Source organism: Hylaeus anthracinus, unplaced genomic scaffold, assembly GCF_026225885.1.
Source record: "Hylaeus anthracinus isolate JK02 unplaced genomic scaffold, UHH_iyHylAnth1.0_haploid 12001, whole genome shotgun sequence".
NCBI lineage: Eukaryota > Metazoa > Arthropoda > Insecta > Hymenoptera > Colletidae > Hylaeus > Hylaeus anthracinus.
The window spans coordinates 1,248,158-1,260,775 of NW_026534348.1; the positions used below are offsets into that span (position 1 = coordinate 1,248,158).

At 41.1% G+C, this 12,618-nt stretch overlaps 1 protein-coding gene across 4 annotated transcripts in view; it reads right to left on the minus strand.

The window, feature by feature from the left end:
• The window catches only part of LOC128891431 (G-protein coupled receptor Mth2), a 29,290-nt gene extending 18,093 nt beyond the window's left edge, over positions 1–11,197 (minus strand). Inside the window, exons 1-4 of one of the 4 annotated variants that reach the window (XM_054150902.1) lie at positions 9,148–11,197; positions 6,880–8,548; positions 5,810–6,209; positions 4,242–4,625 (exon numbers count right to left, since the gene is read on the minus strand). In XM_054150902.1, the coding sequence (XP_054006877.1) occupies positions 4,242–4,625; positions 5,810–6,088 (663 nt within the window). In that variant the 5' untranslated portion in view covers positions 6,089–6,209; positions 6,880–8,548; positions 9,148–11,197. The other 3 variants (XM_054150904.1, XM_054150903.1, XM_054150905.1) reach the window with 3 other exon arrangements.
• Positions 11,198–12,618: the final 1,421 nt, after the last annotated feature.

The window sequence follows — 12,618 nt, forward strand, 5'->3', positions numbered from 1 at the left end:
GCGGTGGAGGAAGGTGCGATGAATACGACCGATATCACGCGCATTGTTGCCGCAATATCTCGTACTATCGATAGAAAAAGGACACCGCGAATGTTTAACCGCGTGTGGATTACACACCGCCAGAGGGGAACACAGTGGGTGGATGATATTATAGTGGGCGGCAGTTTGATTGGTGCGCTACTTTTCACCGCGGCGAACGACCGTGGAGTACCATAGGTACGGGGGTAAATTTGAGTGATTTGAAATCGAAAATTGGAATCTGGATATTGCCGCGACACGAATCGGAAGATTAGGAAATCGATTTCTATCGAAGACGCGGAGCAGTGATCATTAGATTCTGATTGTCATCAGCTTGATTACTCCAGTTCTCTGATTCAGTTTAATGGAATGAGGGCGTTTTACATAATTATGTTAAATTTACTAGACATGTTGTAAAGCTGAGATCTCCTTTGTATTCTTCGTGTCTTTATTATTAGGGTTAGTATTATCAGTTAGTTCGTTTATTAAATTCTGTCGCGTTTCACGTATCGTGAAGTAGCGAATAAGAAGACTCGTCTGAAAAAGTGCAGACACTTCAACACGTTCGACGCCATGGGGTGAGCGGTGATCAGGCACGTAGCCAGAATTTTATTTTCGGAGCGAAAGAAGTCCAAACGAGAGCCTAACTCAAGGGTGAGATCTCCAATCCTGGTACTGCGTTTTGTCGAATAATTTAATATTAGAATATTGCGTAGGTATTCGAAAACTGTGAATAAACAGGAATATTTTTATTTGAATATCGCTATTCGAATTTTAAAATATTTCTGTTCACCCAAAACTCTTTATTTCGCGTTCGAGACGTATTGAATTTTCTCGACAATTTTGAGAAACAAGATGTTTAACGAATCGTTATTACTACAGGAAGGTGTTCTATATTGTTTCGAAACTGTAAACCTTACATTTACTTGCGTCTCTCGTTTGCCCGTAATTTATGAAACAGATTCCAAACATAGTTTTTCAGGTGTTAATAGGAGAGCACGTCGTAAACTAACCGTCGCAACTAATTTACGTAATGGCTTGTTAAGCGAGTATCTATATTAATGAAAACGTGCAGCGAAGTCTAGTCTGCCTTTTGAATGCACATGGAAGACTGAAATTATTCGATCGTTAAATTTCGTGGAAGAGGTTGAGTAATCAAACATTAATGGAATAATTTTAAATACACAAAGTTTCGAATGCTCTCCAAGTTATACGTTATACCGTGTAGCCGGAAGAAGAAGCAATGAGATGTATGAATTAGGTCAATTAGGTATGAAGTAGCAAATAAAGTGAAAAGACATAACCGAAGCTACTCGAACCTTTAAAGTAACTAAAAGCGTATAAAATATGAACGATGACTAAGAGCTACGCCATTAAATCTTCTTTCGCGTTTTCTTTCTTCGCCGAGAAAGAATTAAAGGAGAAGACATTCGTTAAAAGTCTATTAGACGACGTAAGGCTACGTTATCGAAATTATGCGGTCATCGCGATAACCTGAATCTTGAATTGTCCTAGAATTTGGTTTTAATGACCGATAGTGTAATACATACTAAGTCAATGATTCCATGTTCCCATAATTAAAGAAACAAGTAAGAACTAGTTAAGTAAAGTCCACTTGCTGTCGAGAGAAACTAGCAAAAGAAGGAACGGCCACATGCACTACCACTTCCCAAGAATTAAAGTCAGCTAATCCAAATAACCATAGTCGCGGTGCGTGTTTTCGCGTTAGACAACGTGTTGTGTCCCCTGTAATAGCGTGTTGAAGAAAAAATGATAGAAGAAAACAAGTTCGGACTCGTCACGTGTTGCAAGAGATTAACGCGATCGTAGTAGCTTTGTTTATTGCAAACGGGCCCGCGGATCTCTGCTAGCATGACCTCATCGGCCGCTAGAAACGGAAATTCCAAGCATATCGCACAAATCTATCAAAACGTTACGCTGTCTCGTCTATGGGATGCGATTAGGTGAAGCACATATCAAACATGAAATATGATTTTATTAGGTTTCGAGGTTCGCTTGACTCATTTATTTGGTTGATTTTTCTGTCATATTTTGGAAGAATTTTTTAGAATTTTGTATACGTTTGGAAACTTTATCTTTTCTTCCACTTTTAGGTGAATCTAAATCCTGCCTCGTGGAAACATGAACATGCCAATGCAAGGGGGACCAATTACCAAACCTGTTCTTCCTTGCATTTTCTGCCAAGAACACCTCGATTCTGCAGCAGATGCATCTTTTTCTGAACTGCGTTGACTTCTTCATTTCAAATTATAATTTTTCGTTTATCTGCTTTAAGCATACAGAAATATAGCAAGTCGAATAAACCAAGGAGTATTTTATATTTTAAGGTGGGTCACCGATTGAGCTTTCATACAAAGAAGAAATTTTCATTGCAGTAAGTGGATCATTTGTACAGTCTCTGTACTCTAACGAGCAAAAAATCATCGAAGCCTTGGGAAGATATAACCAACTATTAAAACCACATTAGCAGATAACTGTACTGGACTTTCCTAACAGCTTGCATAATTTGTCTTTAACAGCACTCGACTCTTTGAAACTGGAGTTATACTGTTATTAAACCATGATTTTCAAGATTCCTTACTAGGAGCAGTCAAGTTCATCTTAATATAAACGTCGCATGCATTTGCATACTTATCGACGTTTTATACCGGTAAATGGAAATTACGAGATACCGTACAAGCAACATAAGGATTTGAAATATTCAATAAACAGTTTTGTTAATGTAACCAGTGCTGCAAAATAATTGAAGTAATTTAAAAAATGAAAAATGAAGTAGAAGATCAATCAAGGTTAATGATGACGATGATTCCGAATTCAAGTTCGAAAAGTTAGCAGTAAATAGTAAAACAATAATATTATTGAACACACACCCCTATTTGATAACAATACCACCTTTTACGAACGAGGAAGACCGACATAAATTATGCGAGAGTCACGAAAGTTGCACGAAAGGGTGCGTCCGGAAAATAAACGTGCACTCGATAAATTACCCTGGTATCGTCAGAGTTTGTTTGCTTTTTCGCGAAGAAACAATTTTTCTCTTTGTTTACAAGATTTTCCGATGAATTTATTTTCACACTAGTACCAGAAATAGTCGCGCTAAGTTTACTAAATGTATGGTGAAACTTTTTCGAGATAATCAATGCTTTTTCTGCGGCCCGTGCGATAACTTTTATCAGAAACTAGTCCCAGGCGAGGTAGGCGTGGTAAAATATATCATATTCCTGAGAAATTAACACGAGTTTCGATGTAAATTGGCGCACCTCGTTAACTGTACTTTTTTACAAGATAAAATACAGAGCATTATCTCAAAACACGTGTTACAAATCAAATGCAAGCGATTTATCGAGGAAAAATGAATCGAAGGTATAGAGTACAATATTTTCGTGTCCCCCAAATATTTTCAAAATCAATTTGCTCGAAAACGAACGCTCGTAGAAAAATATTTATTTTATATGTTTCATTTATTTTTTCAAGACGAATCGCTATGAAAAACTCAAAATATTGAACAATTTTATAAGGCCATAAAATTCACTATATTGCATGATAACATAATAACATAAAATTGTATTCTTCCAAGAAACTACGAATGAATGCGACGTGTAAACTGACGCTTCATTCGCGCATCAGACATTCATTTTAACCAGTTACGATTAATTTATGACGAATAGTAAAAGATGTGAACGCAATTCTCAAGGATACGGCCTCCGTTTCTCTTCTACTAACGTTTGAGCAATATGAATATTGAAATTATTTCAGGTAACTTGTTATAAATCCCCAAATTTAACCGTTAAATAACGTTTCCTCGAAACTATAGGTCCTACGTCACTTCCACTTCGATTAGTTTAATGCAGCCGCAGGATGTTTGTGTTATTGCAAGATCGTGTAAATTTTAGACAATGTCTAAGCATAGAAATTTTTGAGAATTAGAGCTACTGTAAATGATGAAATTCGTTCCATTGATGCTTCATTTTCTACGAAATACTTCATGAAAAATCCAATTTAAAACAATGAATAATTCCTGAATTCTAAATCTAAAATCTATTATATCTAAAAATGTTAGAAAATCGTACACAGCTTCTATAGAGATTTATATGAGAACCACGCACAGGTTTTAAAACCATAAAAAAAAAAAAATGATAAATCACTCATACAAATAGACTCTTTCACGACATTGATTAGCGGGATGAGTATGCACTCACCTGTAAGGTTCCATCCTTGTATCTAATGTCTTCAGGACCGACTTTGTAGGTGACCATCGCTCCTGGCGTACAATTAGGCAAACCTCTGGAGACTCTAAAAAAATCCACAGTGTTTGTCACGTTTGGCATGAAAGATGTGAACTCGCTGGTGTCGGAATAATTCCCATCGCCGATGACGTCGGACAACGGCACGCAAGTTCTCGTGGCCACGTCGAAAATTGTATATTTTTGACAACACCTCCTGACGTTCAACAGTCGTGGTATTGACTCATTTGATGCTTCATACAATTCGTCCTTATCTTTGTCAGATCGACAATGCACGACTATTGTGGGATCGCTTTCATTTGTGGACTGCATGTGCAGAATTTCGAGACAGACCGGCATCTGTAAATAAAATGCACTTCAAAAAAATGCGAAAATATGCCAAGGTTAACGACATACGAAACACCTGTGACCTAAAGAAAATATACTAAAAGATACCTGCAGTATGGACAACTAATTATTCATAGATAAAGATAAATAATAATGCAGCGATGGTCTTTTCAATTCGAAATGAAATAAATGACACGAATATGTCGCTTGAAAGTGAAATACTATTTAACTTGGTTTCCGTTTTAATAATACTACCAGCATGCTTCCTTATTCGTTCCCGTTAAAACATCGACAAAAATTTCGAAATATTTCAGACTATCGACAAACATTTTTGTGAAATACGATATTTACGGAGTTCCACTCGATAGAGATATTTTGCCCTTAACGTATAGAGAGGAATCACGATGTGCGTAGTTTTCCAATCAAAAACTTCCTTCTCTCCATTTTTGGGACTTCAGCAATTGGGGAAACGTTTGAAATGTTCCAAAGAAAATCATAATCAAAGTACTTTAACCGCACAAACGCACCTATAATAGCTATACGAGTTCTTCTGCAATCTTCTTTGCAGGATAACCCTCTTTGTAACATTTATCTTAATATCCTCGGAATTTCACAATTTAATTTTTATTGCACAATGAAATCAATCAAAATATAGATGCTCAAAATCTTAAAATAAATTTGAATCGATTCACCAGACCATTGCACGCGAAATTCTACACGATTTTACTTATGATAAAAATTCAAGGAATGTACGTATGTATATCTTTCGTAATTTTCTTCGTGACATTTATCCCGACATCCTCGACATTTCACGATAATAACTCAAATTGCACAATAAAAACACATACTTTCCTCTTTCAACCCTGTCCGATTGATTAACTAACCGCGATTTCTCGTAATCATCAACCAAAGATTCGCAACCCTTAAAATAAATTTAAATCGATTCCCCAAGTCATCTTATATCAAATTTTATACGATTTTATTCGCAATTTATTAAATTTTCACTGAAATGAGAAACCAGCTAGAAATACAGCGTATCACGAGGGGACACAGATATAGAAGATTGAGTATAATCAATCGAACATGTCGTGGCTGAGCGATCTGAATCAATTCTACTCTTCGCATTTCGTTCTGGCTCGCTTGAAAATTTACGACTGGCAGCGAGTTAATGGCGGAACGACCAATCCGTTTCCTACCTGCAGGAAGTCGGTGTCGTTCAGCACATAGAGCGGCGTGGTGGCCAGGCCCTTGATTTCCTTGCAGTTCGGAATCCCATTCCGATGGACAGCAACGCCGTCGTAATCGACGCTGTAAAGCTCCATCGCCCCCACCGGCACCGGGACGCAGCTTACGTTCGGAAGATCCGAGAAAATCCGCCCAGGTGGACAGCATTTTCTGACAGTCGTGTTCTCGATCGATGCACCTACCGACCAGAGCCAGACCAGAACCAAGACGATCGGGCTTCTGGTCGTCATCGCGAAACGTCGCTTCCTGACAGCTGACAAATTGCGCTTCGAGGATCTCGAACCGAACGATTTCACTTTCGTCAGTTCCAACGACGGTTGCTTTCCTCGGTGTCCTCGTTCGCGGTCGCAGCTACAAATTAATTGGTCCTCGTTGTTGGATCGCTCGATGAAAAGTACAGTGGCGGGCAAAAGTTCCCGACAATTATGGATCGTTTCGCGTCGAATCGACCGCTTCAGGGTTTCATGTGGGGGATTTCATTCCTAGTGTGAAACTAGGGGCGGGTTGAGTCATCGTTTCGCTGCTTTCTAAATTGATAAAAGAGAAACACAGAATATGGAAATAATTTTGGGTTTTTTTCAAAGCTTGAGCTGATATATAAGGAAATAATTCCAAGTATTTTCTATTTACAACTTTCGAAGGTCTGCGGCACCTGTTAATGTTAAAATTGAGAACTCAAATTTTGCTAGGTATTGTTATGACTAAATGTTATAAAACCTGAAGAAGACCACGAAACACAAATCCAACAACAGCGTGATATTTCGTTATAATATGTTATATCGTCTATGTCCAACAGCAAGAATTTTCTTTCCAACACCGAAGCAAAGCTAACAACTGTAAAACCTGAAAAGGTTAAAAGTATACTCCCAACCAATCCAATCGTTTCAAAAGGAGCGAATAAAATCACCCCTTTCGATCGGCCGTAATTCAAACAAAAAAATGTAACTGTCTGGAAACTTTCACCCGTCGCTGTACTTGAATTCCTGCGGCATATCGTCGCTAATTGATACTTGTGGCTCACCGAACGAAAAATACTCCTCTCTCACGTAAACGAGAACTTGCTCGACGAACACTTCAATTATTCCCAGCACGCAGCGCGGTCCAAAACACCAAATATTTGTACAAACGTCACCGCGCGCCGATTTTTCACCGTTTTCACCGAGCCACTTTCGTCCTCGAAGTCGTTCGCGGATCACGCGCAGGGAAAAACTGACCGAAACGTTGACAGAGCCGCGACCGCCGATAAGAATCACGACTGTCGACGGCTGCAACGTTTTCCAACAACCTCCGCGCGCGACGGCAGCTGGAGGATTCCTCGACGATTTGTTTAAGCTTGACTCATTTGTGCCCGGATCCCCTTCGACGCAAGAACTTTCCGAGAACTGGCAAACTAAAATTGTCTTCTCGACGCGGGAACACTTACCAAAGTGCCCTACTTCTTTTTTCTATTTTTATATCACTTTATCAAATCCCAGTCCAAGTGTACGATTCACGAAACCTTCGATCCCTCTCTCTCGTCGACAGCTGCACCACGGGTTGCACTCGAACTCGAAGCCCAGACGATGATTTACCAGACGCGACGTTAAGTGGAGGAGGTTAAAGGAACCGAGCTCGACGGAGTCAGACGCTCTGTTAACTTTTCAAACTTCAATTTATCGCATTCAAGTTTACTCGAATTGACTGTTCCTCGTTGATGAACGGGTGCACGGTAAAATGCTACTTTCGTGGGGCAGCTGCAGGTGTTTGTTTGATGTCTAGTTGTACCGATCAGATCCTCTTCCTTTTCCTTTTTCTTCCAATTCCCTTGAGAAGTCATTTATAATTTGTCTCGAATATACATCATTGAATATATATTTTAATTCAGAAACGTCCAATGCTTCAGGTTTTTAAATCACGAGCACAATAACTATATTTGCATTTCACACTACCTAATCCCACCCTCGATTTATAGCACCTACCGATTTTCAGTTATAGAAACGAATTAATTAATTTCAGAAGAGCAGCTTTAGGCTTGCCACCTGGAATTATTTCTGTTGGTTGACCAGCGTTTGCTAATCCCAAGTTTATTTGTTTCTTTGTTGGGTTTAACACGGTCCCGGCGGTAATCTTGAAGTGATTCAGCGCGAGCTGTCTCCGGTCGATTAAATCGTCGCTTCCGTTGCATAATGCAACGGCAGACACGCACGCAGCTGCATCCCGATGGTAATCTCCAGAGAGGGTTCGAGGGCAATTATAAAGGAGCTATTACTCGAAATTAGCTGGCACGTTCCATGGAAAGTAATCTTATCCGTGGTAGGATCGCAAGTTCCATGGAAACTTTACGCTCGGTTCGATGTCTTCTCGCTTCGTTGGCCAAATGCTTCCACCGTGGTTCTGCTCTGTCGGTTCCAGATATCCCATCGAACGGTCCACGAAATTATTATCAGTCCCTCACCTTCGCAGTATTCCCCTGATTGATTTCCAAGAACCTATATCTTCATCTTCCTCGCCTTTGTCTATCGATCACGTAGCTGGAATTTTCTTGCTCTCCGTTCCCTCCCCCGCGTCCCAGGATTTCTTATTCTCGTGGCGTGCTTTCCGTTCCAGCGATTATTTCCGAACGTTCCTTCGAGACTTATTAACGAGACGCTGATCGATTTCGCGACGTGTTAAATAGCAATTAAGCCTTTACTCGGCAACCTTTCACCTGGCTGTAAAAGAATATTCGGTCATTACTTCGCCGAGTTCTCGTTTTCATTAACCTACTATTAACCCTCTGCACTCCGTTGGCGCCGTTACGTCGGCACGCGTAACGCGTACCACACCTCAAGTCGGGTTTCATTTATGGCAACGCAAATTGAATTAACCCTCATGTATAGGTGACCCTCGCAGGAGGCGGAAATTTGTTAGCGAGGGACTTGTATCGGTCTGTGTGCAGCTTCTGTGTTGCAAAAGTGGGCAAATACTAGGGTGAACAGGTTTGAGACCGCGGGTAGGGCCCAATCGTAATGGAGCACATAAACTGAAGGACAGAATTCGTTTCCTTTCAGCTTGGTGAAGAAGAGAGGCGGATACCAAATAGTACGTGTAATAGTAAAACGTAGCAGAAATTTATTGACAAAGAGCACGAGAGGGTTAACGCAATAAATGAATGCAATTGATTAGTTCCAACAAACGAATGAGATTTTCTAACTTTATCAAAGGAATAAAATTAATGAATTTATCAATTTCAATCAGTTGATCAAGTATTTATCCTGATAATTTTATCCCGTAGCCTGAAAAGGCCAACTTTCTTCCCACCCTTACATACCTATTTACTCCTTCGTCTCGTTAAGTTCACCAGACTCCTCCAATTGATTGCTCCTCCCACACCTTCGACTCGATTCTGTCCAATTGTTTTCCAATTTTCCCCCCTTCGTTTCTCCAGCTTAATTCCGGAGCATCGTTTGCAGTATCAACACGCCAATTCTTTAATCCAAGATCTAGGTTCTCCACGCGGACACAATGCTCATCCTAGCGATTCCTTCACTGTTTCCTCTCGCTTGGATTTTCCGTCCTCCTCTATCCTGGTATAACTCGCAATCTCTGCTGCCCTCGTCGCGAATTTATTACCCCTTTACGTCCTTCTTTACGTCGCACTTCCTCTTCCTTCTCTTCTGTTATGATTATTCCGCTCGTCTACGTCCTATGCCAAGCGAGACTGCAACGCGAATCTATCGTATCCACCTTAGGGATCGTAATTATCTCAACGACGCCTTCTGCCGCTCTTCTCGCTCTTCTCCTCACGGCTCCGAAGAGATTAAGTGGCGTAAGGCCGCGTTTCCACGAAAGGATTACTCGAACTACCGGATACAAAATCTTCCTTTTCGGTGGTGTGACTTTTTCCAAGGTTACTAATGCTTACAATTACCCTTCGATTATCTTCACTTTATCGATCTTTGGATTCCCATCTCACCGATCGTGTTGTATTTATCTGTTCTCGAATTTTTTCGAAATCACTTTTTGAGGGAAATAGTTGTAATTTAATTCCAATTAACTAAGAAGCAACGATAACATAGCGGAAAAGTGTTTGGGTGTCTCCCATAAATGTTTAAGAGTGTAAAAGAAAGTTTGATGGAGCACAGAGATTCCGAGCTGTCTTTAAAGACTGATGTTCAAACTGGTTCCAGGATAGTGTGACAAGCTCTCCCGACAGGATGCGTACAAGTTCTTGCGAAAGTTGCGTGGTCAATTTTGTACAAATTAACGTTTTCCATTTACTATTACTCCACCTATACGAGTTCCTAGAAAACGACGAAGGTGGTGAATGTTTCTGCGATAACAAAGCAATCCCAAAAGTGTTTATAGTTTGTCGTAAACCTATCTCGTAAACCTATTCTCCCAAGAGTCGTCAGCTGAATGTCACAGATCGCTCTCGCACGCAACTTCGTCCACTGTGTTGTAATTACTAGGTTTAATCTTGACCTGAACTACATTCAAAGGCTTGTTAAAATCCTAATACACACAGACTTTCCTCTTAAATTTATAGACTCTTTTTCGTCGTTTTAATTGCTCTTTGATTCCTGGTTTAGTTTCCATAAACCACTAACTTTCCTAATCGGCAAATTTTCTTCTTTAAAATCCAATTTCAGCACGCAAAGTTACACCACTGAAGATGAACCCCCAGTTCACGCTCGAAGGTCGCTGGCAAACTCCTCGTTTAGTCTTCAAAACCACTTACCTCCGTAACTTTCTCAATCTCTAGATTTTCTTTTCACCTTTCACCGGTGTCTCGGCAGTCGAGCTCCTCCGATCATCAACGATCTATCAAAGAAATCGTCACTCGCGAACGACCCGCGTCATTCTATTCCCGCTTTTCGAGAAAACCAATCCGCGCTTGCTCGAATTCGATTTCAGCATCCAACGTAGCACCAGCCAACAATCGTCAAGAAGAGTTTACGCTCATCCCTTCCGAGTTTCTCTTCGCTTCGAGACGTTTTACGTATACCTCGGCCGAAGAAGCACTCTCTCAACAACTGTAATTCCCGGGGTCGCATCGAAGACGAAGATTCATCGATGCGTGGGATGAGAAGTTACGACGAAAATCGAATTCAACGTTTCGCAGCGAAACTAAAGACAGGAATACACCGTTTCGCGAAGGGATCGCACCTTGTCGTTCGCGAGATCAGGATTCACCGAGAAGACTTCCGTCGACGATCTAGCGAGTGTTCGAATTTAAAGTTCGAGTAGTTTAGACCCCCACCTTTTATCGTTTACCTTTCGCCAAGCTTGGCCAGATTCGCCGATGGTTCGCGCGAACGATAAGACATGTCGAATACACGCAACGACGCGACGAATGCGAACGCAGAAGCGCGACTGCTCGCTCGCACGAGCGGACAGTTGAGATCGGAGCGAAATTCGACTAGGCTCGCCGCGTAAACGACAAGAAAACCATACAGGACGCACCTCTTTCCACTGGCGCCCAGTCTCCCTCTCCTTGCCAGGATTCCCCTCTACGAGTGTATCATCCGCCTTTTTCTTTTTTCTTTCACCAATCCCACAACTACCGCTTAATCGTTCCATTACTAACCTGTTGCGTGGAAACGCGAGACGAAAACTGGAGGCTACGTACGCATCAGTCAGACCAGCTTGACTCTTCGTCCTTTCGAGTTGTGTTCTTCTTTTGGGAGAACGGAACCGGAATTGTCTACTCGTGGAGAGAACAGGTAGCGCGGATCAGGGATGCTCAATGGAATTCGTGGACCATGTGGTATACGTGTGCAGTGTGCAATATTTTATATTTCACTGTTAACATAGCAGCATTCTAAAATTACTGCCATTGATAAGTAGCGATGAAAATTTTCAAATCTATCTAATCCTAGCTCTGACACAGCTCCTCGGTTACTTCCTTCATCCAATCATTGCCCAAACAATCCTATCAACCATAATTGCGCCTCTAATCGCACGATCAAGCAGTTACGGTTCACGATCCCTACTTCCAATTTCATCTCGCCGCTAATTCCATTTTTTTCCTTCACCCAGCCTCATAAAAAGTGACGTCCAATTGAAACGTAATTCTGCTGAAGGAGGATACAAATTAATTTCCGTCTGCCAACGTCGCGTTTACCACTCTGATTAATCGTCTTCGTCGCTGGAACATTGTCGTTTTCCTCCCTTCGCCCGCCGACCCTCCGTTCCAATTCTACCCTCCCTTCCACCCCTCGCCGTATCCCTGAATTTACCGTGTCCGTTTATCTCGCGCGGAACAATTTTTTAAACTCGCAGCCTCATTTGTTAGTCGCGAAAGCAACGGTATGCCTCGAGAAACGGGGATAAAACTTAATTCATAGCCGGTACATAACCTCTTAGTCAAGACGAGCCCGAGACTTCTAATTAATTCTCAAAAGATCTTCATCCGAGACGGGCCCTTTAAAATATTGCGCGAATGTTTCATTTCGGACGCGAGCCTGACTACGAGCGCCTAGACTCTGGCAGCTACGATTCCAGACCTGGAGGGAGTCGTCCCCTTCAGCAACGCATGCGGACACTTAGCAGAAGGGCGCAACTGGAAATTAACAGAGACGAATAAGTCACAATTCTTCTCAAAGCTTCGAGGAATTTTAGCAGGGAAAACAGAGAGAGAAAGGAAGATCGTTTCGCTTCCGGGTGTAAAATTGTACTATTCTGAGAAATTGATGTCCTGGTATTATGTAAAAGGAGATTAGAAGACAGAAAAGTGGAGGAAAAATATTAAAAATACACGAAAACGTCTGTAGAAAATTATATAACATTTCTACGTAAT